At 41.9% G+C, this 23,938-nt stretch overlaps 1 protein-coding gene across 3 annotated transcripts in view; it reads right to left on the bottom strand.

The window, feature by feature from the left end:
- DMD (dystrophin) overlaps window positions 1-23,938 on the bottom strand; it is a 1,466,768-nt gene that overhangs the window by 484,353 nt on the left and 958,477 nt on the right. For all 3 annotated transcript variants that reach the window (XM_065405744.1, XM_065405758.1, XM_065405751.1), the window contains one exon: window positions 17,062-17,179. In XM_065405744.1, coding sequence (XP_065261816.1) covers window positions 17,062-17,179 — 118 coding nt within the window. The remainder of the gene's footprint in view (window positions 1-17,061; window positions 17,180-23,938) is intronic.

Genomic DNA, 23,938 nt, shown 5'->3' with positions numbered 1-23,938 from the left:
TTGTACTCAAGTCTATATGTATACTGATCTTTTAACGATGCTCTCTCTTTTCTTTTTTAATAAATTTAATTTAGTTAATAAGAATTGGCTGTAAACGTGTATTTGGGTAAGATCTGGAAGATCCATTAACCTGGGAGGTATTGCGTCCGATCCTTTGGGATTGGTAGAACTTTTTCATATGATGAATAAGATTTTCAGTAATCCTCATCATTTTTTACTTGGGTGTCTAGGTGGAGGTCTGAGGCTGGGCTACTTTAAGGGAACTGTGTTGTTGACTACTGAGTAACCAGTGAAGTATAATAGAAGCTAATTTGTGCTGGGTTGGTAAATCTAAGTATTGGAATATCCACCAGGTTTGGGGGATTGCCTGCCCCATTCTTTGCAGTTCACCCTAATTGAGTGACCTCAGCTGGCTCCCCTGGAACCTTGGTCACATAAAAAAACATTTAAAAAAAAATCTACATTTGTTAGTTGCACTTTCACTATAAAGAGATTGCACCATAGTACTTGTATGAGGTGAACTGAAAAAGACTATATCTTTTATTTATATTATTATTTTTATTACCAATATTTGCACTGTAAAAATGATAAAGTGAGCATTATACACTTTGTATTCTGTGTTGTAATTGAAATCAACATATTTGAAAATGTAGAAAAACATCCAAAAATATTTAATAAATTTCAATTGATATTCTATTGCTTAACAGTGCAATTAAAACTGTGATTAATCACGATTAATTTTTTTGAGTTAATCACGTGAGTTAACTGTGATTAATCGACAGTCCTACCTATAATTAAATTTGTAACTGAGGACATTGTCCACCAATATTGGCTCCTTCATAGGCTGCTCTCAATGGGTAACTCTACCCATTTTAGCAGTTAATATGAATAATCTTTCATGCTGTATTTATTAACTTTGATCAAATCTAAATTTTCCTCAGTAACCCAAAGCTGCATTACCACAATGGCTTTTTGTGCACATAAAGGCCAAAGCTTCTTTCAAAATTCCATTTGCCAGGTGGCTGATTGACTGTAGAAAAAGGAACACTTCTGCAAGATATCTGTCTATGGTCCCACAAAATTGCACACCTAGAATTGCAGCCCATTTGAAGTGTCCATTGAGTATCTAAATTCACACAGGAATTGCAGAAAATAAACTTGTGTTTCTAATCATCTTTATTTAGGTATGTGACAGGCAAGCAGCATTTCTGAATTAGCAGGTCATGATGCCTATCCTACTGAATTACATACAGGAAAACATAATAATAGGGGCTGTGAGATTTAGGACTGTAATCTCTTTTATATGTTTGGCCACAAGTGAGTCATATAAAAGGCTCTCTCATCATGTTAAGGATACATTTCTACTGTGGAACTCTCGCCAATTTTTACTGTTTTCAGATTATACAGTATTTTATATAAGTTTTAGTTAAACTTAGCACAAGATTTAAAAAAAAAAATCCAGTTTTTCACCCATTTAGTTAAAAACATTTATTTTCTCTCCCCCCCCCCCAATACTGGAAATAGGAAGTCTCCATGCAAATATTGTTTAAACATCCTTTGAAGCCTTTAAAATAAACTATTGCTTTCACACAGAATTTGAAATATATCACTGAGACTTAGTCAGCTATTTCTTTCAACAAAATAAGATATCCTCATACAAATTGTAAAGGAATAGTAAACCTAATGCTTCGGTTCTGAAGCCATTCTCTAACTATCCGAGGAAAAAAAGAAGCCTAATAGGGGTTCAGATTAACTGTGAAGTTATTAAACCTTCCTCAGAAACATCTGGTACAGGTCACTATCAGAGACAGGACAGTGGAATAGCTGGTCCTTGAGTCTGACCCAGCCTGTTTCTGTCTTCCGATATATTTGGTTTGTGTTTTTGCAATTAAACCCTGATGTATACTGAATATATTTACTTCCTTTTGGATTCATTGATTATTTTAAACTAAATTAAAACTCTGAGGCCCCAGAGAACAAGGTATACAATATTTTTAGGGAAGGATACCACTCAGCATTTTGTTCAAACTCCAGAGGAATAACAGGTTGCACATGGAACTTTAATCATGTAAGGAGATGCATGACTCCCACAAAAGCCAAAAGGATACCACAAAGGCATAAATAACAACAAAGGCATATTTCTGTGTAGATGTGGTATGTTGAATTATGCCTCCTTTAGTGAAGATGCACTAAAAGGGGAGAGAGCCCTTTCCACCTCTAGCATGCCTATGCAGAGGCCAGTCCTGTGGCCACAGAAACTCAGGAACACCAGAGAAGGCAGATGCCACTAGTGTTGACAGACTGTACATAAGATTTTCACCTCTCCACATCAGTTTCCCCTCTTCTGATTGGTGGTCTTCTGTCAACACCTGGAGGCCAGGTAGGTTGATGTTTAGAGAGGGTTAGATGACCTGGCCCTCTAATCAAATCATAAAGCCAACTCCTCCACCCCAAAACCATCCAGTGAAAATAATCTTTGCTCTTCTCAGGCTAAATTAAGTCTTTGCTCTTCCTTAGCCACACAGATCAATGGTACCTTTCCAGACTTGTCCCAGCCTCATGAGAGTCCACTTCTCCAGGGTAGCAGGGTCCCAAAGAAGAGAAATGGTCACCAAAGTTAAAAAGAAATAATAATAAACAACCAAACACCGGTGCACTGGCTATGTCTGGCTATTCAAATCCTAGGTCTTCTAGCAGATTATGACAAATTCAATTCCCTGACTACAATGTAAATGGGGTGCTTCCTCCCTTCCTCAACTGGGCCCCTACTTGGAAGAGGAAAGTTTATTTGGAGCTTTCTCCCAGTTACATTTCACTGCCCAGGATCACTTGCTTCACACAATAAAACATTCTAAATCATGTTTTAAGTACTGTCTCTCAAACAAGAACACTCCTCTGTTCAGAGTTTCTCTTTTCTGGTCCTGACCACAGAGACTGAATAGCATCCTACAGTTCTTCATCCCAGGGCCTCTTCCTATGCAACTCTTCCTCTGGCTTCCCTATAATGCCCCCCAATTCCCCAGTAAAGGGGGCTCTTCTCTTGCCTAGGCCTCCTCAATGGATTCTCTTTCCTGGCTGATTTCAAACTTTCTTAGTAGAGAGCTCATCTTCAGGTCAGGTTTCCCCTACGAGTAAATGCAGAGCATCATTCCACCATCTTTGTCTAGCTTCCCATATACACTATGAAGGGTCATGGAATTGTCAGATGGCCTTCAAGAATTAAAATTTCCCAGATCCTCCAGGGAACTATAGGATACCTGTTCTTAAAGGGCCAAGCATCCAATACCACCCCAGAGTAGGCAGCGTCCCCTTTTAAAGGTCCCAGCTCACTTTTGCTACACAGAACCAGAAGGGAATGTGTCTGGGCTGCAGCTACAGTACTGTGTAGGGAAAGTGATTTCAGAGGTTAGCAAGGGATTCTTCTCCCAGCACCCAGGATGCATTAATCCTTTCAAAGCTGTATTTCTCACTGACATTAGCACTCAGGTAGTGCACTCCTTCCACTTCCACAACACAGGTAAGCTTCATAGGAGGCATAATTGAGGCCTAATAATTTTAAATGTAAAGAAAAGGGTCAGATGATTAATAGGTATTAAATTTTATGGAAGCTACCCAGGAAACTACAGCTTGTAATAAGTTCTTGAAATATGTGGAATAAGATTTATATTGGGTTTCTTCAACATTCCAGCCATAAAAATATCAATATCTTAATTTTCAAAACAAATCACATGTGCAAAGCACATCTTTGTAACCTGAAAGGGCTGACTACTGGATGACAAATTCTGGATTATACATGTTTGATTTTTTTCCACCAAGTGGTCATGTTTTTAAGGATATTCAATAGCCGTGAGAAAAATCCTATGGATGACATTGTAATAAAGATAGCTATTTTATTAAGACATTGAGAACAACAGCACCACAGTAATTCACTACAGGAGTTGCATACGATTTCATGTAGAAGTGAATGATAAGTTGATGATTTTTCCTATAAAGCTGTCAGATACAACAAGGTATTCAATAAAAATATGTTTATTTTTATGTAGCTGCACACTCAGACTCTTTTCACCATATTTCAAGCACAGCTCTTTTTTAACAGCCAATAATGTATGGCTATGTTCTTCAAAAAATAAACAAACATTTTTGAAGATTTTCTCTATAAATTATTCATGTGTTTGTGATTTGTTTTAGAGAGTCATAGTCAAAATGCATTTCAAAAGGAAATCATCTAGTTCCAATAGTGTGATTAGTGGTCAAAATAAAGTTCCTTGAAATGCTTTTATTTACTGTCATTATGTATGCATTGAATGCAACGTAACCTAATTTACTTATCAAAAATGTTTTGGCAGTTCATTATTTAAACCCAGCTACTGAAAATGTACACATGTTTTTTTTGCTTCATCTAGTCCCTGAGAAAGAGACTCTCTGGACCATTAAGAAGCTATTTTTCACACAATACTTTAAAGCTAATGTAATTTATTTTGGTATCTCCACACTACTGCATACTCAGGCCAGTAGCCAAATCACACAATTGAGCTATAAATCAGTAGTGAAGGCAAACTTTAAAAGGTTATCCAAGGTTATGTTAAGCTTAGAAACTGGGGCCGGGATACTTATCAGGAAAATATACTTATGCAAACTTTCTGGAACTTCCTGGTTCCAGCAAGATACAATTTAGGTGCTTCCATTTCCAGTTTTGACCAAAACCAGAAGTCAGCTTATTATATATTCCACACACACACACACACTCTCTCTCTCTCTCTCTCTCTCCTCTGAATGGAAAACAAACAAAAAGGATTTTAAAAACCCAACTAAATTAAATAGAATTTCACGATATCTGAATTGGCTATAAATTGATTCAACCTTATTTTTAAGAACCAAAAATTCTGATCTATGCTAAAGCGAAACATTTTGGAGCTAGTATTTATGCAGAATAATGAATAGCACACAGAAGTGTTACAACAAAACTTACTACCAAGGATATTACAAGTGCAGAGGGATTTTTAGATTTCCTCAGGACAAAATTTAATTATTATACTTGGATTTTTCCAAATATAGAAGTCATAAACCATGATGGAAGGAAAAGGTATTTTAATATAACATTATATAAACATTAAACAAACTTTTCTTTATCCAGATGAGTCTTTTCTAAGTACTGTAGCTTCTGCAGTTTCATATAGATAATGAAGTAAGTGTGAAAAAAAGTTCTTATGAGCTTCTATTTCTTTTCTGTCCCTATTTTTTACAATGAAGACTATACCTAAGCAGTATTAAGGCAATTTTATTAAAACAATACTGTTTATGACTTGATTTTTTTATTCCCTTTCATAGATTTCAGAGAGATCTAATAAAACCACTGCAGTACAGCTGTTTTGATAAACTGTAATTTCTATAAATATCTGTTAAAGGCAATAACCTTTTTCTAACTACCATTTACATTTAGATTTTTAATAGGTAACATATATAGTAAAGCAGGCAACATGACGGACTGGCACAGGAATGGGAGCCAGTAATCACTGGGTAGGGCTGGGCAAAAATATTTTTTCATTGAAAAAAATGCAGATATGGGTCAACCAAAACATTTAATGAATTTGTATTGATTTGAATAAATTGTTTTGGTGAAAATGAAAAAAAAAAGTGCAAAAATGGCAATACCCAATTCCCCAGTGATTACTCCCTATGAAGTCAACAGGATGAAATTCAATAGGACAAATGCAAATTACTCCACTTTGGAAGAACAACCAGTTGCACACAAACAAAATGGGAAATGACTGCCTAGGGACTGCAGAAAGGGATCTGGGGGTCATAGTAGATCACAAGCTAAATATGAGTCAACAGTGTAACACTGTTCAAAAAAAGCAAACATAATTATGGGATATATTAGAAGGAGTGTTTTAAGCAAGACACGAGAAATAATTCTTCCGCTCTAGTCTGCGCTGATTAGGCCTCAGATGGAGTATTGTGTCCAGTTCTGGGTGCCACATTTTCAGGAAAGATGTGGACAAAATGGAGAAAGTCCAGAGAAGAGAAACAAAAATGATTAAAAATCTAGACAACATGACATATGAGGAAAGATTGAAAAAAAATTGGTTTGTTTAGTCTGAAGAAGAGAAGATTGAGAGGGGACACGATAACAGTTTTCAAGTACATAAGAGATTGTTACAAGGAGGAGGGAAAAAATTGTTCTCATTAACTTCTGAGCAGGGCCGGCTCCAGGCACCAGCCCACCAAGCTTGTGCTTGGGGCGGCACCTGGAGGGGGGTGGCGCGGCGCTCCGGCTCCGGCCGCCGAGGAGAGTGGGGCCACGGCCGGGCTCGCCGCCCTCCCCCCGGCGCTCTGGCCGCCCTCCACCCCGGCCGCTGGGGAGAGCGGAGCCCCGGCCAGGCACTCCGCCCTCCTCCCAGGGCTCCGGCCGCCCTCCCCCCCGGCGCCCTCCCCCCGGCCGCCAGGAAGAGCGGAGCCCCGGCCGGGGCTCACCGCCTTCCCCCCGGGGCTCCGGCCGCCCTCCCCCCCGCGCCCTCCCCTGCTACGCTGGGAGGGGCGGCCGGAGGCTTTTTTGCCTGGGGTGGCAAAAAAGCCAGAGCCGGCCCTGCTTCTGAGGATAGGACAAGAAGCAATGGGCTTAATTTGCAGCAAGGGTGGTTTAGGTTGGACATCAGGAAAAACTTCCTAACTGTCAGGGTGGTTAAGCTCTGGAATAAATTGCCTAGAGAGTATGTGGAATCTCTGTCATTGGAGATTTTTAAGAGCAGGTTAGACAGAGATGCTCTAGATAATACTTTGCCCTGCCATGAGTGCAAGGGACTGGACTAGATGACCACTTGATGTCCCTTCCAGTCCTACATTTCTATGATTCTATGATGTAGGAGTTACAAGTTTGAATCTCTGCTCTGGAGAGTACTTCCCCCATGTGAGTACTCATGTGAGTATTCTAACTGCCAGGTTATTAGCTATTCACTGTAGGTCTCTCTAAATTTCTCATGTTGAAGCTGTTTTGCTGTAATACTTGAATAGTCACTGGGTGAGAGACAGCAAGAAAGAGAGAATGACTTTATAGCCTGATGGTGAGGGTGACTGATACGAAGTGGAACAGTTTCAATAGAAGAGACTGAAAAAGCACCCCCATCCCCAACAGCCAATAGCCCAGTGGTTAGGGTACTCAACTGTCAGGAAGAACTCCTGACAGTTGAGTACCATTGTTGAGTCCTTGCTCCAGAGCAGGGATTTAAAAGTGGGTCTTGCACACCCCAGAGAAGTACCGTGGATATTGGGTATAAGGAGGGTGCCTTCGCCACCACCTTCATTTCCTTTGCTTTTATTTAAAAAGGTTAAAAATGCCCCAAGTCCAAACAAATTGCTTAATTTTGGGTTGAAGAAAACACTTTTTGTTCAACCAGAAACTAAAATTTTCTGGTGGTTTTGATTCGGCCAAAATTCTGAATTGATTTTTTTTTAGTATTTCAGAACTGATAGCTCTATTTCTGAGTTTTACTTCCATATTCCCTTTCTGTGTGGTTTTGAATAAGGCACTTCATTTTCTGTGACTCCATTGCCATGTCTGTAATATGAGAATAAATAGTTAGGGGTGTCGATTAATCACAGCTAACTCACACAATTAACTCAAAAAATTAATCACGATTAATTGCATTTTTAATCTCATCGTTAAACAATAGAATACCAATTGAAATTTATTAAATATTTTTGGATGTTTTTTCTACATTTTCAAATATATTGATTTCAATTACAACACAGAATACAAAGGGTACACTGCTCACTTTATATTATTTTTTATTTAAAATATTTGCACTGTAAAAATGATAAAATAGTATTTTTCAATTCTCCTCAAACAAGTACTGTAGTGCAATCTCTTCATTGTGAAAGTGAAACTTACAAATGTAGATTTTTGTTGTTGTTATATAATTGCACTCAAAAACAAAATACAAAACAAAACTTTAGAGGCTACAAGTCCACTCAGTCCTACTTCTTGTTCAGCCAATCGCTAAGACAAACAAGGTTGTTTACATTTACAGGGGATAATGCTGCCCACTTCTTATTTACAATGTCACCAGAAAGTGAGAACAGGCGTTCACATGGCACTTTTGTAGCTGGTGAACAGGGCCGCCCAGAGGATTCTGGGGGCCTGGGGCAAAGCGGGGGAGCTGCAGCCAGGGCTGGCTTTAGGCACCGCGGGGCCCGATTCGAAGGAGCTGCTGCCGAAATCCCGCTGCTGTCTTTGGCGGCAGCTCAATCGCTGCCGCGGAGGAAGGACCCTCCACCGAAATGCCGCCAAAGACAGCGGCAACGATTGAGCTGCCGCCGCCGACAGTGCCAGGACTTCGGCGGCAGCTCAATCGGCTGCTGGTGCCTTCGGCGGCAGTTTGGCGGAGGGACCTTCCTTTGGGACGTTGTGGGGCCCTCTTAGGGGCGCGGGGCCCGATTCTGGCCCTGGCTGCAGCGCTTTTACTCACCCGGCGGTGGTCCGAGTCTTCGGCAGCATTTCGGCAGTGGGGGGCCCTTCAGTTGCTCCGCGTCTTCGGCAGCACTGAAGGACCCACCACTGAAATGCCGCTGAAGACCCAGACCGCTGCCGGGCCAGGGCTCACGGGGCCCCTGTGGGGCCCGGGGAAAATTGCCCCACTTGCTCCCCCCCCCCCCCCGGGTGGCCCTGCTGGTGAAGCAAGGTATTTACATGCCAGATATGCCCCTTCATGCTTCAGCCACCATTCCAGAGGACATGCTTCCATGCTGATGATGCTCATTTTAAAAAAAAAAGTCAATTAAATTTGTGACTGAACTCCTTGGGGGAGAATTGTATGTCTCCTATTCTGTTTTACCCTCATTCTGACATATATTTCATGTTATAGCAGTCTCGGATGATGACCCAGCACATGTTGTTCATTTTAAGAACACTTTCACTGCAAATTTGCCTAAACACAAAGAAGGTACCAATGTGAAATTTCTAAAGATAGGTACAGCACTCGACCCAAGGTTTAAGAATCTGAAGTGCCTTCCAAAATCTGAGAGGGATGAGATGAGGAGCATGCTTTCAGAAGTCTTAAAAGAGCATCACTCCAATGTGGAAACCACAGAACCCGAACCACCAAAAAAGAAAATCAACCTTCTGCTAGTGGCATCTGACTCCAATGATGAAAGTGAACATGTGTCAGTCCGCACTGCTTTGGATCGTTATCGAGCAGAATCCATCCTCAGCATGGACACGTTTCTTCTGGAATGGTGGTTGAAGCATGAAGAGACATACAAACCTTTAGTGCATCTGGCATGTAAATATCTTGTGACACCGACTACAATAGTGCCATGAGAACACCTGTTCTCACTTTCAGGTGACATTGTAAACAAGAAATGGGCAGCATTATTTCCTGCAATTGTAAATAAGCTTGTTTGTCTGAGTGTTTGGATGAACAAGAAGTAGGACTGAGTGGACTTGTAGCCTGTAAAGTTTTACATTGTTTTATTTTTGAATGCAGTTTTTTTTGTACATAATTCTACATTTGTAAGTTCAACTTTCACGATAAAGAGATTGCACTACAGTACTTGTATTAGTTGAATTGAAAAATACTATTTCTTTTGTTTTTTATGGTGCAAATAACTGTATAAATATAAAGTGTACACTTTGTATTCTGTTATAATTGAAATCAATATATATGAAAATGTAGAAAATATCCAAAAATATTTAAATAAATGGTATTCTATTATTAACAGTGCGATTGTGATTAATTTTTTTAATCGCTTGACAGACATATAACTAATATTTAATTACCTAATGCAGTTATTGTGCGGCTTTTTACTTAATGTTTGTTCAGTGCTATATATCTTCTAAGCAATATTGGGCCAGTTTTTTCTGGATTCTTAATTAAGCAAAACTCCCATCAGTATGAGGAGTGAGAAAAACTGATAAAGGAATTAAGAATCTGTTCATTATTAGGCCTGGTCTACACTACGACTTTAATTCGGATTTAGCTGCCTTAATTCGAATTAACGCTTGACCCGTCCACACAACGAAGCCAGTTAATTCGAATTAAAGGGCCCTTTAATTCGATTTCTGTACTCCTCCTCGACGAGAGGAGTAGCGTCAAAATCGGTATTATTAATCCGAATTAAGGTTAGTGTGGCCGCAATTCGATGTTATTGGCCTCCAGGAGCTATCCCACAGTGCACCATTGTGACCGCTCTGGCCAGCAATCTGAACTCGCATGCACTGGCCAGGTGGACAGGAAAAGCCCCGGGAACATTTGAATTTCATTTCCTGTTTGCACAGCGTGGAGAGCACAGGTGACCACAGAGAGCTCATCAGCACAGGTAACCATGCAGGCTGATAATCGAAAAAGAGCACCAGCATGGACCGTACAGGAGGTACTGGATTTGATCTCTATATGGGGAGAGGATTCAGTGCTAGCAGAACTGCGTTCGAAAAGACGAAATGCCAAAACTTATGAAAAAATTTCCAAGGGCATGATGGAGAGAGGCCACAATAGGGACACAGATCAGTGCCGCGTGAAAGTCAAGGAGCTCAGACAAGCCTATCAAAAAGCAAAGGAGGCAAACGGTCGCTCCGGGTCAGAGCCGCGGACATGCCGCTTCTACGCTGAGCTAAATGCATTTCTAGGGGGGGCCGCCACCACTACCCCACCTCTGACTGTGGATTCCGAGCTGGGGATAATCTCATCAGGTACACCTGATGATTCCGTGGAAGGGGAAGAGGAGGAGGAGGAGGACGAGCTGGCAGAGAGCACCCAGCTCTCCGTTCTCCCCAACAGCCAGGATCTGTTTCTCACCCTGACTGAAGTACCCTCCCAAGCCTCCCAAGCCAGCACCCAAGACCATGACCCCATGGAAGGGACCTCAGGTGAGTTTACCTTTTAAAATATAAAACATGGTTTAAAAGCAAGCATTTTTAATGATTAATTTGCCCTGAGCACTTGGGATGCATTCGCAGCCAGTACAGCTACTGGAAAAGTCTGTTAACATGTCTGGGGATGGAGCGGAAATCCTCCAGGGACATCTCCATGAAGCTCTCCTGGAGGTACTCCAAAAGCCTTGCCACAAGGTTTCTGGGCAGTGCAGCCTTATTCCGTCCTCCATGGTAGGACACTTGACCACGCCATGCTAGTAGCAAGTAATCTGGTATCATTGCCTGACAGAGCCTGGCAGCGTATGGTCCCGGTGTTTGCTGGCATTCAAGCAACATCCGTTCTTTATCTTGCTGTGTAATCCTCAGGAGAGTGATATCGCTTAGGGTAACCTGGTTGAAATAAGGGAATTTAATTAAGGGGACAGAGGTGGCCGTTCCTACTGGGCTGTTTGCCTGTGGCTGAAAAGAAATCCTTCCCTGCATTTAGCCAAGTGCAAAGGGGGGGGGGAGGATTGGCCCAGAGCTTTTCGCGTTTTGCTAGCAGGGATCTTCCCTGATACCAGCCACGCGGTGGGGGGAGGGAGAAAGCACTCATCCCAGAGAATTCATGGCGGGTGGGGGGGGGTGTTGTTAGTTTGGTTCCTGCAGGGATCTTCCCTGATACCAGCCACGCGGTGGGGGGAGGGAGAAAGCACTCATCCCAGAGAATTCATGGCGGGTGGGGGGGGGGTGTTGTTAGTTTGGTTCCTGCAGGGATCTTCCCTGATACCAGCCACGCGGTGGGGGGAGGGAGAAAGCACTCATCCCAGAGAATTCATGGCGGGTGGTGGGGGGGTGTTGTTAGTTTGGTTCCTGCAGGGATCTTCCCTGATACCAGCCACGCGATGGGGGGAGGGAGAAAGCACTCATCCCAGAGAATTCATGGCGGGTGGGGGTGGGGGGGTTGTTAGTTTGGTTCCTGCAGGGATCTTCCCTGATACCAGCCACGCGGTGGGGGGAGGGAGAAAGCACTCATCCCAGAGAATTCATGGCGGGTGGGGGGGGGGTGTTGTTAGTTTGGTTCCTGCAGGGATCTTCCCTGATACCAGCCACGCGGTGGGGGGAGGGAGAAAGCACTCATCCCAGAGAATTGGATGGGGGGGGGGGGTGTTAACCTTCAGCAGCAGAAAACAAGCTAACAGGAAAACTGCAGCACAACGGGCTTTGCTTGGTATGTGGGAAAGCAGGGCGCAGAAGCCTAAAGACAGTGGCTTACCATGGCAGCATGCAAGGTGAATTCTGTTGCCCGGACCTGCGTCTGTGATCTCTAGCAGCAAAGCCACAGGCACTCAATATTAAGAGGCAAAATGCGACCTTGCACAGAAATCACATGTGCTATGTAATGTGAATAGTATACACCGTGAAAGAGTATAAGCATTGTTCTGAAAAATGTATCTTTTAAAAAAATTCTCTCCTTTTTTCACTCCCTCCAGCAGGTGCAAATGTTTCAAGCCTCCCTCCTCCTTCCCGAAGGCTATCCCAGATAAGGCGTCGTAAAAAAAAGACGAGAGAAGAGATGTTTTCCGAAATCATGCAATCCACCAGGAATGAAAGAGCTCATCTGAATGAGTGGAAGGAGACGGTTTGCAAGTATAGGAAAGAAGCCAGTGACCGTGAGGACAGGAGGGACCAACGTGAGGACATGAGGGACCAATGGGAGGACAGAAGGGACCAATGTGAGGAGAGGAGAGACGCTCGAGATGAGAGGTGGCGGCAGGAAGATCAGAGGAGTCGGGAAGCAACGCTGGGGCTGCTGCGTGAGCAAACAGACATGCTCCGGCGTCTGGTGGAGCTTCAGGAACGGCTGCTGGAGAACAGAGTGCCGCTACAGCCCCTGTATAACCCCCCTACCTCCTCACCATGTTCCATAGCCTCCACACCCAGACGTGTAAGAACACGGGGGGGGGGGGAGGCTCCGTACACCCTCCCATTCCACCCCAGTGGACAGCCCAAGCAAAAGGCTGCCATTTTTTTAACCTTTTTTTACTGGGCTTTTCCTTCCCGCAGATCCTCCTCCCAAACCCCACTCAGGTTCTGTGCCGCTACAGCCCCTGTATAACCCCCCTACCTCCTCACCATGTTCCATAGCCTCCTCACCCAGACGTTTAAGAACACGGGGGGGGGGGGAGGCTCCGTACACCCTCCCATTCCACCCCAGTGGACAGCCCAAGCAAAAGGCTGCCATTTTCTTAACCTTTTTTTACTGGGCTTTTCCTTCCCGCTGATCCTCCTCCCAAACCCCACTCAGGTTCTCTCCCTCTTTTTATAATCAATTAATAAAGAATAAATGATTTTTAAACAATGGTGACTTTATTTCCTTTGAAAGCAAGCTGGGGGAAGGGGGAGGGTGGGTTCCTTACAGAGAATGAGTCAATAAAGGGGGCGGGTTTTCAGGAAGGATAAACAAACATAAATTTCACACTGTAGCCTGGCCAGTCATGAAACTGGTTTTCAAAGCTTCCCTAATGCGCAGCGCTTCATCGTGTGCTCTTCTAATCGCCCTGGTGTCTGGCTGCGAGTAATCAGCAGCCAGGCGATTTGCCTCAGCCTCCCACCCTGCCATAAAGGTCTCCCCCTTGCTCTCACAGAGATTGTGAAGCACACAGCAAGCAGTAATAACAATGGGGATATTGGTTTGGCTGAGGTCTGAGCGAGTCAATAAGGATCGCCAGCGACCTTTTAAACGGCCAAATGCACATTCTACCACCATTCTGCACTTGCTCAGCCTATAGTTGAACAACTCCTGACTCCTGTCCAGGCTGCCTGTGTATGGCTTCATGAGCCATGGCATTAAGGGGTAGGCTGGGTCCCCAAGAATAACAATTGGCATTTCAACATCCCCCACGGTTATTTTCTGGTCCGGAAAGTAAGTCCCTTGCTGCAGCCGTTTAAACAGATTGGTGTTCCTGAAGACGCGAGCGTCATGAACCCTTCCCGGCCAGCCCACATGGATGTTGGTGAAACGTCCCTTGTGATCCACAAGTGCTTGCAGCACCATTGAGAAGTACCCCTTGCGGTTTATGTACTGGGTACCCTGGTGCTCCGGTGCCAAGATAGGAATATGGGTTCCATCTATTGCCCCACCACAGTTAGGGAATCCCATTGCAGCAAAGCCATCCACTATGACCTGCACATTTCCCAGAGTCACTACCTTTCGTAGCAGCACCTCAGTGATTGCTTTGGCTACTTGCATCACAGCAGCCCCCACAGTAGATTTGCCCACTCCAAATTGATTCCCGACTGACCGGTAGCTGTCTGGCGTTGCAAGCTTCCACAGGGCTATCGCCACTCGCTTCTCAACTGTGAGGGCTGCTCTCATCTTGGTATTCTGGCGCTTCAGGGCAGGGGAAAGCAAGTCACAAAGTTCCATGAAAGTGCCCTTACGCATGCGAAAGTTTCTCAGCCACTGGGAATCGTCCCACACCTGCAACACTATGCGGTCCCACCAGTCTGTGCTTGTTTCCCGGGCCCAGAATCGGCGTTCCAAGCCTATAACCTGGCCCATTAACATCATAATCTCCAAAGCACCGGGGCCCGCGGTCTCAGAGAATTCTGTGTCCGTGTCCATGTCCTCATCACGCTGGTCGCTGCGCTGCAATCGCCGCCTCCTCCTCCTCGCCTCTTTTTTCTGGTCCTGTGTAAGCATAAACTCCACGAGAAAGCGCGAGGTGTTTATAATGTTCAAGACTGCGTTCTGGAGCACAACGGGATCCATGCTTGATGCAGAATGGAGTCTGCAGAGTTCACTCAGGAAAAAAGGCGCGAAATGGTTGTCTGCCGTTGCTTTCAGGGAGGGAGGGGGAGGCTGTACCCAGAACTACCTGCGACAATGTTTTTTGCCCCATCATGCACTGGGGTCTCAACCCAGAATTCCAAGGGGGGTGGAGACTGCGGGAACTATGGGATAGCTATGGAAAAGCTACCCACAATGCAACGCTCTGGAAATCGATGCTACTATGGTAGCTTGGACGCACACCACCGAATTAATGGTGCCTAGTGTGGCCGAATACATTCGAATTTATAAAATCGGTTTCCTAAATTCGAATTATATAAATTCGGATTAATCCTGTAGTGTAGACATACCCTTAGAAAGATACATTCCTAAAAAACAGATGATGGGACTATTTTAGAAGAAAATATTGCATTGTCTGATACTTTCACAAAAAGCTATAGGGCTACTAGTACAATTAACAGAACTAAATCTTACAAACTTGAGATGAATCGGCAGTCACTAACAAACCACTCAACTCTTCTTCACACAGAGTCAAATCCTGAAATCTTTAATTAGGTTTCATTTACACCCTGCTCCTGCACTGATCTCTGTGTGGGTGAGAGGTTTCTCCACAGAACTCTTAGAAGGAAGCAAATGTCCTATTACCCCCTACAAGAAAGCTGACTAAGTACTTCAGGAATTAGACCTAATAGAGGACCCTTAATCATTTTACTATAAGGAAAAATGTCAATATACAGGAAAATATTTGTGCAATAATGATAATTTCCCATAGTTGGCGTATATTAAGAAAAGGTAACTCATAAATGTCACATTCTGACATCTACACATGTATAGTAGCATTTTTCTAAAAATATCACATCTGAATTATTTATCATTTGATCCACTCTTTAAAATTCAAAAATAGATAAATAACTCTTCTGAATACTATTTAGTAGTTAAAATTCTACAAACAGAAAATATCTAATCATGATAACACTTTCATGAATCCAGTCTGGTGCCTCAGAAGACTAGATCAAAAAGGCTCTGAGAACATCTCCTCTAATTAGGAGGGGGGGAAATGAAGAACCTTTGTACAGTAGTTCCAGTGATATGGATATTCAGGTACATTAAAATATTTTCATTAAAAAAATAAAATAATAATTAAAAAAACCTGTGGCAGATACCATGTGACAACAGATTACGTATCCAACAGATCAGGAAGACTGCTGCATTTATGATCTCTCTGCCTACTAAATAAAATATTACCTAATTTAAACATGAGAAAATCTTTGTTTTTTTTATATACAACTATATATACATTCAAAGTCCAAGTGAAACCAGTAGGGTTAGGAGACCCCTGTAGATCAAAATCAAATCAAATATTCACCAAGTCTCCATGCAAAAGGATACTGCATCAATAATTACATATGTATTTGTAGTTATAATAACGTTTTTAATAGTTTATGGTGGGTTTTTTTTTATCCTCAACGTATATACTCATCTTTCATTTCTCACGCAATTTCTCTGGAAGATAAGTTCAGTTTTACCATAGAAAGGACTCTAGGCACACACACAATTCACGTTAATGGTTGCATTTCAAGAAAAGACTATAACCATTACATTTCTTTAGTAGACTCTGTATATCTATAGAATATAGATATATATATACACATATTTAATGAAACCTTAGTACAAATTAGTGATAAGAGAACTACATACATTTGATATGAACAAGCACTCAACAAGTTCAGGTACTTATGCAAACTTTATCTGAATTAACCCGCACATTTGGGACTCTGCTAGGGAGAATCTCTCATGAGAACGTATTCCTTCATAAGATTTCTGATGCTAACACCTTCTGCTCAGGATGCAAATATGAAAACAGGCTCTCTCACAGCAACACTGTGCTTCAGGTCTCAGCCAGAATAAGGAAGTATGTGAAAATTATTTATATAATACCGTTAGTGTTTTGTACCACAACTAGCAAATGGGGCTTCAATCCCTAAATGGAGTCTCTAGGTGCTACTACAAATAAGAGGGCCAGATTTAGGAATTGGTATGCAACATAATCAACATAATATGGAGGGGGGGGGGAAGGTGCCCCATTACTATCTTGCACCAACTATCTGTGCCACTTTTTTGGTGGATTATCACAGAAAGCATTCATGTATACATAGAAAATAATGGGGGCAGGAGAGTAATCAAACTTTCCAGAGAGGCTTAGTGCAAGTTTTCTGTGAAAGTTATGGGGACTCTTTCTCTGAAAGGGTGTATCCAACCCTAGTGTAAAATTCTCACCCTAATGAGAATTACCTTACAAATAAAAATAGATAATTTCCACTTCTCATGGCAAACATACTTTGAAAAATACTATGCTTAAAAGTTATAACATCCTCTATATTTCTTGCCTGGGGAGTTATATGGTAGTGGAATCACCACTTACTGCTATCAGTAATGATTGTTCTGGCCTCTTGATTGCTGGTCTTGTTTTTTAGATTCTGTGCTGCAGTTATTAGCTCCTCCAGTTGGGGACGCCTTTGCTCCAATTCCTGTAGTGCTGCCTGTTTGTACAAAAAAAAAAAAAAAAAAAAAAAAGTTATACACATAAAATTGAGAGTAGCTCCAAGCCACTTATAGTTGTATTTCACGGTCATAGGAATACTATACTACACCAATGTTCAACCTGGTCCAGTAGCCTCTATATTTCAGTGGAATGGCTCAACCCACATACTAGAATATTATACAATTACATGCCTCAAAATGGAATTTTCTTCCTCACCACTGGAAAGTGGTGATTGTTTATGTTTTTGTCCTGAAGCATGAGCCTTTATATATTTTTATCTTAATTATTCTTACCTGAGGATAATGATATTCTCATTATTCATAAAAATGTCTACTCTTTTTTTGTGAATTCCACTAAATTCTTTGAGTAAAATTGTCAAAAGTGCTTAAGTAAGGAGCCTAAGTCCCATTGGAAATGTTACCCTTTGGTTCAGTAATGTCTACAGCAGCGAGTTATATGGATAGCAAGCATGTGTTACACAAGGACTCTTTTATGATTGAATTTGCAGTGGAAAGAGCTGTGGAGATGGAAGTGGACCTGCTACATATTAGATCTACAAGTCCACCCTGCCCCAAAGAGGACGAGTGCTGAAGGAACTGTGTGGTACTATATGCTGCTTGAGGCAACAGTATCATCACAAAGTGGCTCTGTTAATCCTCCATAGCCTGTCCAAGAAGATGTGGGGAGGAAATTATCACTTCCAGCCAGTAGCCCTCATGGAGTTACCCTTCACCAAGACTATAGAGTCTTGCTTGATGTGGGAAACAGATCTTATCCCTGCATGACCAACGTGTTATTGAGAGAGATTTAGAAGAAAACTTGAAGGGCAATATTTTGGTGAGTCTGATTTAAAGCAGAAAGACTTTGCTACCTGAATAAGTAAACTTTGGTCAAAAAAAATAAAAAAACACCAAACAAACAAACAAAACAAACATTCAATACTGTTGCTGCACTTTACATGAGGAAAAATATCCAGTATTATTCATAACAACACCTAAAGGAAAGGCCTACAGAATGTAACGGAAAGTGGTAATCATTCTCTAGATTTTTTTGAACCATCTTATAGAATTTAGTAGATACTTACATCCCTGTAATAAAGCTATAGAAAGGATATCATTTTGTACAATAGATAGTTTTTACAATAATTTGCAGTTTAGCCATATAAAATTTGCATTGGCTTTCATTCTTATGAAATTATACAGGACTATTATATGAGGTGAAGATCTTTAGTAAAAAAAATCCCTTCACTTCTTAATATTTTAGGTCTATTCAACAGAAATGTCATGTGGTCTTTGAGAACACGGAAGACCAATGTAAGATTTCTGATGTCTTATAATGATTTGTCAGTCTTGATACCTTACAATGTATGTAGCAAAAAAGTAGCTCGTAGTTGTGATCATTTAAGGAGGCCTCAAGCACACATGTAGAAATCTAGTCTAGAATTGTTCACAGAAAGTGAACATAGCTATCATAATAAGCTACTGAAAATTCCATATTGGGACAGAAGGGGAGCTGGTACATAACAATGTAATGAATACTGATATGTAAAAAAATATAGGAACATTGTATGTGGCCAGGTCTGTGAGGGGAAGTTATTGTATCGTTAGATCACCAGGGTGTATCGGAATAATAAACAGGAAGGCAACACACAACAGCTTCCCAGATCAGAAAACACCAAGCATACAGCTGAAAGACCATGGAAAAAACTATTAGTTTCAAGGATCTTACCTCCTGTCTCCAAGGAAGATGCAAGCTTGTTCTGCCAAGTTTGGTGAACTTGGAAATCAAAAGGGCTATAAACAGCATAAAACTGATCTGATCCCCAAGAAGGGGAGTTGAATTTTCAGACAGGCTACTGTCTAACAAGGAGCTCTAACAAGGAGTCAAGCTGACAGAGAGAAGAGCACTGTTTAGCTCAAAAAGTGTGTATCTTCCACCAACAGCAGTTAGCTCTATAAAAGATATCGCCTCACCAACCTCATTTCTCTGATAGGGAATTAGTCCTTCTAGAGTTCCAGTGTGGGAGATGGTTAGATTCTTAGTAAGCCAGACATGCATAAAACCAGGTTGATTATTTTTATGATTTTTTTCTGGAATGGTTTCCCTCTAAATAAATGATACATTTCTTTTAGAAGTTTATTAAGTCACCGCTTAGCATTGTAATTGCCCCGGAGGGAACAGAACTGCAGGGTCTTGGCCTAAGTCAGACCTGTGGAGGCAAACATGATTAATACCAGTGGACTGCAACCCAGTGCCCGGTCTAAGCGTAGGAGAATTGTGTGACTACATTCCCAGCTCAGGTGACAGCTAGACGCCTAACACATGACAAGACCAGGTGGGGGTGAGACGTGCAGTTTACTCAGTAATATATGTCAAAAGCAAAATACATGGAGTTGGGTTTCATTCTGTTCAAATACCTACACATCTCTTTAGTAATTAGTTAATTCTTTAACTAAGTCACATATCTGTATAGCAAATATGTCTATTTGGGATTTTTGCCCTTAACTACAATATTGGAGGGTCTTTTAGAATCATTGGCTTTGGTAGCCTACATTCATGCCTATGTGTTTGGATGGCATTATGCCTGTTCATATGTTGATTAGATTGTTTACAGTGGCACATGTGCCAACTAAACATTGGTTAAGATGGGCAGTTTACATAATTCAGAGTGTCATTTTTTTTTTTACAAGAAGTCTCTGTGACAGCACTCAAGCATATGATACCCCAATGGACTTTGTTTCTTAACACGTCTCTATATAATTATGTGCTTCTGAAGTAGTGGTATTAAGTCTAGCAGAGCTGGAGAGCCAAGAAATCAATAAAATGTTATTTAACACCACAAAATAATCAGTGTTATGTTCTGATGCTGTATATCAATGTTTGCATCACGCACGCATCACCAATATGGACTGTGTAGAGGGAACATCACAAAACAGACACCATCATGTAGCAATCCACATTCATCCGATTAAATATCCTCTGTCCTTCCTTGCCTCTCTTGGCTTTTGAAAGGCAAGAATTATTTCTCTTCCCTGGCTTTTCCTCAACCTGGAAACTGTTTGGAAAAAGTAATCAAATGATTGACACCCCTGCCAGAAATGGCTCCGAGCCACCTCCACAATGCAAGTCTGTGTTCTTCACACTACCTCATGTGTACTGAACAGCAAAGAGAGTACTTTTCTCACTTTAGTTCAAAGCAGGAACAGTCAGACCAGAGGACACCACGAGAGCTGCATACAGGATGCTTACAAGCAGCATATTTCTCCAAATCCAGAGATTAAGTACCAGTGCCTTAAAGTCTGCCCACAGAACAAGAAAGAAACCAATGTAGCATTTATATACATTTTTGGTTGCCAGCAAAAAGCAAGACAGGTTATACTGCAGTGGGCTCCAAATCATGTTGAATACAAAAAATACAGTCAATGAAACTTAAGCATGTGCTTAAGCGCTGTCTGATGGACCTGATGCTTATGTGCTTTCCTGAATCAGGGCCTCTCAGAATATTGGCACTGTCTCTCTTTCTAGCATCACTGCTTTCTGTGGGAGATATGATCTGGGCCTTTCTTTGAGCAATTCTTTCTCCCTGCCATTGAATGTGTGGGTTTCAGATGATGTTCCTCCAAATGAATTAGCCTGTATTTTTCCAAAGAACCAGAGAGAGGCCCTGAAGTCCTGACACCAGTACGATATATGAATCTGCAGATTCTGGAGCCTAGAAGGTGACAGGAGTATAAAATCACAGGAAGTGTCCCTTTCTTTGGACTCCGAGAACTTTCTCTAAGTAAGGAGGAAACTATTATCTGTTAAACTACTTCCACTCTCTCTCCTTCTCTCTCTGCTTCAATGTGGAGATTCTGCCCGGTACCTTCTTCAGCCACCTCCTGCCTAACTTCCTGACAGACTTTTAAAGAAACAATCCATGTACCTTGACAAGGTTCAACCCCCAGCTTTTTGTGAAGTGACAGGAAAGTTATATGCATGCACATGTGCAAATCCGATTCCATCCACAGAATGATCAGAGGAAAATTCCCTGAACTGAGGGAAATGTATAGTTTTTCTTCTACACTTACGGGTTTTTTCATGAAATGTTGCAATCTGATTCAAAGCCTTCCACAATCAATATATTCTAAGATTCTCCCTCTGATTTAGGTACGCCCTGTTTGCTGAAAAATAGAAACACGTCCATTTGGGGTTTTTTTAATAGAGACTGTAGTGGGGTGGTTACCCGCTCCAGCCCTGACAGGGTAGAAGCCAGCCCTGGGAGAGGACTCAGGGCTAGGAGAAAAAGCCCAAGCTGATTGGGGAAGGAGCTACACCTGGGCCACGCCCCAATCAGGGCAGCTGGGCCTTATAAGAAGGCCAGGGCAGCCAGAAGCACAGTCTCTCTCTGGCTGTAGAGAGAGACAGGCCTGGCTGCTGGGGAGCTACAGAAGGTACCTGGAGTGGAGCAGGGCTGGGGGAAGGCCAAGAGAGCTGGGGAGCTCTGGCCTGGAAACCCCCAGGCTGTGGCCTAGTATAAGGCCAAACAGGTACTGGGGTTGCCGGGGACAGCCCAAGGCTAGGCAGAGGCAGCAGGTCCAAACCCAACCTTGCCTGTGATGAGTGGCTGATACTGCAGTCTGCCCCAGGGAGCAGGGGCTAGTTGGTGGCTGGCAGTAGCCTACGACTGTGGCAAGGTGGGGATAGGGGGGTGAGGGTTCCCCGGGGAGGGGAGACCCCCAGAGAGTGTTGGGGTATTGCCAGGGAGCAGCACCTCAGAGAGAACGGGCACCGGGGTCCGGTAGGGACACGGGGGCCAGCTGTGGCAGGTCACTGGCCTGCAGAGGGCGCTCCGGGCTGGAAATCGAGCTAATTCACTGAGAGACCAGCAGGAGGCGCTTCAGGGGTGAGTCCACACGCTTACAGAGACGATGACTAGTGCAGGTGAGTAAATGCAACAGTCAGAACAGCTGAGAAAAATAATTAGAGATGTGTGTAAACCTGAGCAGCAGCAGCTGCAACAGAATCTTTAGCAAGAAGGAACACAGCAGACACCTCAACTTCAGCTTAGCTAATATGGGACATTACAAAACTCATGTAAAGGTTTTTGACTGGGTGAATAGACTGTCTCTGTCTCACACTCCACACACTCACCCACCTGCTTTGAAAGAAGTCTTTGGATTGGGGATAGGTGTGGAGACCTCTAAACAATAGTTTAAGATGGAAAATAGTTGATTAGACAATTTAATTGTCATCTGACAATACATAACTTTCAGAAATCTAAATCAGGAGCAACAGGTGTTTTGAAATGTTCAAAGGAACTCTTCAAACCCAGGGCATAAGTAGAAAACATTCACTATAATAAAACTGGATCCCAAAGTGAAACTAAGCAATCTTTACAGACATACAACTGTATAACTGAATTAATTACTTCATTCCAAACATTAAAATATATTGTTACAATAGTCTAGACAAGTAAAACTCGTTAATAGTGTCATCCTGATGGTGACAGCAGGGGCAACTAACCATAAACTTGCTTCAAAATGGCAACTCAACAAAACAAATGCCATTTGTTATTAAAAATGGAAATATCATAAAGTATTAGAATACCATTGTATCAGGATTCTCAAAGGAAATTAAATAAAATAGAAATCAGTCCTGTACATAGAAACCGACAAACTTTTTTAGCTGTTCATGGCACAAACAAGGAGTCCAGCTGTTCACTGATAGTGATAGATTTTGCATTTCTGTATTTCCAAACACACAGAGCTTTGCTCATTTAATTTTTCCACACTCTCCATTCACCCAGTACAATCTACACACACTATTTAAAATATACTTTGCAAAACTATGCAAACTGTATTTTTAACTCTGAATATGAAAAGTTTAGCTCCTTAGTTAGTATAACCTCTTGGCAACAGAATGGAATTTGCAAATGTTTAATGTGAATATGACTGTCATTTATTACATGTTTGTACATCACCTACCACAACAGGATTCCTGGTTGGTCTCTAGGAGCTACTACAATATAAATGAAAAATAATTAAAAATACTGAAATTAATTTAGATTGTTTGATATGAATTTATTTCCATTTTATGTATAATTTGATACCTGATGCTTAAACAAATCTACTGTGTTAATCCAGCACAAAGATATCTGAATAATCTTGTTGTCATCTAATATCCTATCACTTAACGTATTGCTATGTGGCACAGGAAAGGTTACATGATTCAATTTAATCAGTGAAAATTACAAATGGACTGAAACGTATCTGCTGTGAGGTGTACAGACGGGAATCTGACCCTTTAAAATGTGATGAAACAATTTTTTTTGTTATCTTGATTGCTGCCTCTTGCTGTAATCCTGATGGTCACTTTACTTCTCACAGTTTATAGTCTGGAACCTACAAACCCTTATTAATGTGAGTTGCTCCAGTGAACCAAGCAGAACTAAGTGTAGATTGGGCCCTATATTTGAAAACAAATATTGTTAAGATGGAGTAACACAGTGGTCAATCAGGCCATTGATTTCAAAGGCTGCAGAACTAGGCCCCGAACTTGAAATCTCTCTTTTCAGAAAAGCAGTTTTATGAATTTAATCATAATAGCCTGTGATAGCACCACAATAATGTAGAGATGTGATTCAAACATCTATGTTTTGATAAAAAGTGGCACTACAGACTTTAAACACATTTTCCACATTTATGGACAGTGATTGCTCAAAAGAGAAATCCAATTTTCAAGCCCCTAACTTTTATGGTTTCTTTACACAAAAGGG

The sequence above is a fragment of the Emys orbicularis genome, chromosome 1 (genome assembly GCF_028017835.1).
Source record: "Emys orbicularis isolate rEmyOrb1 chromosome 1, rEmyOrb1.hap1, whole genome shotgun sequence".
Classification (NCBI taxonomy): domain Eukaryota; kingdom Metazoa; phylum Chordata; order Testudines; family Emydidae; genus Emys; species Emys orbicularis.
Note: the sequence above shows the minus strand (reverse complement) of the source record. Positions and strands in the feature narration are given on the sequence as shown.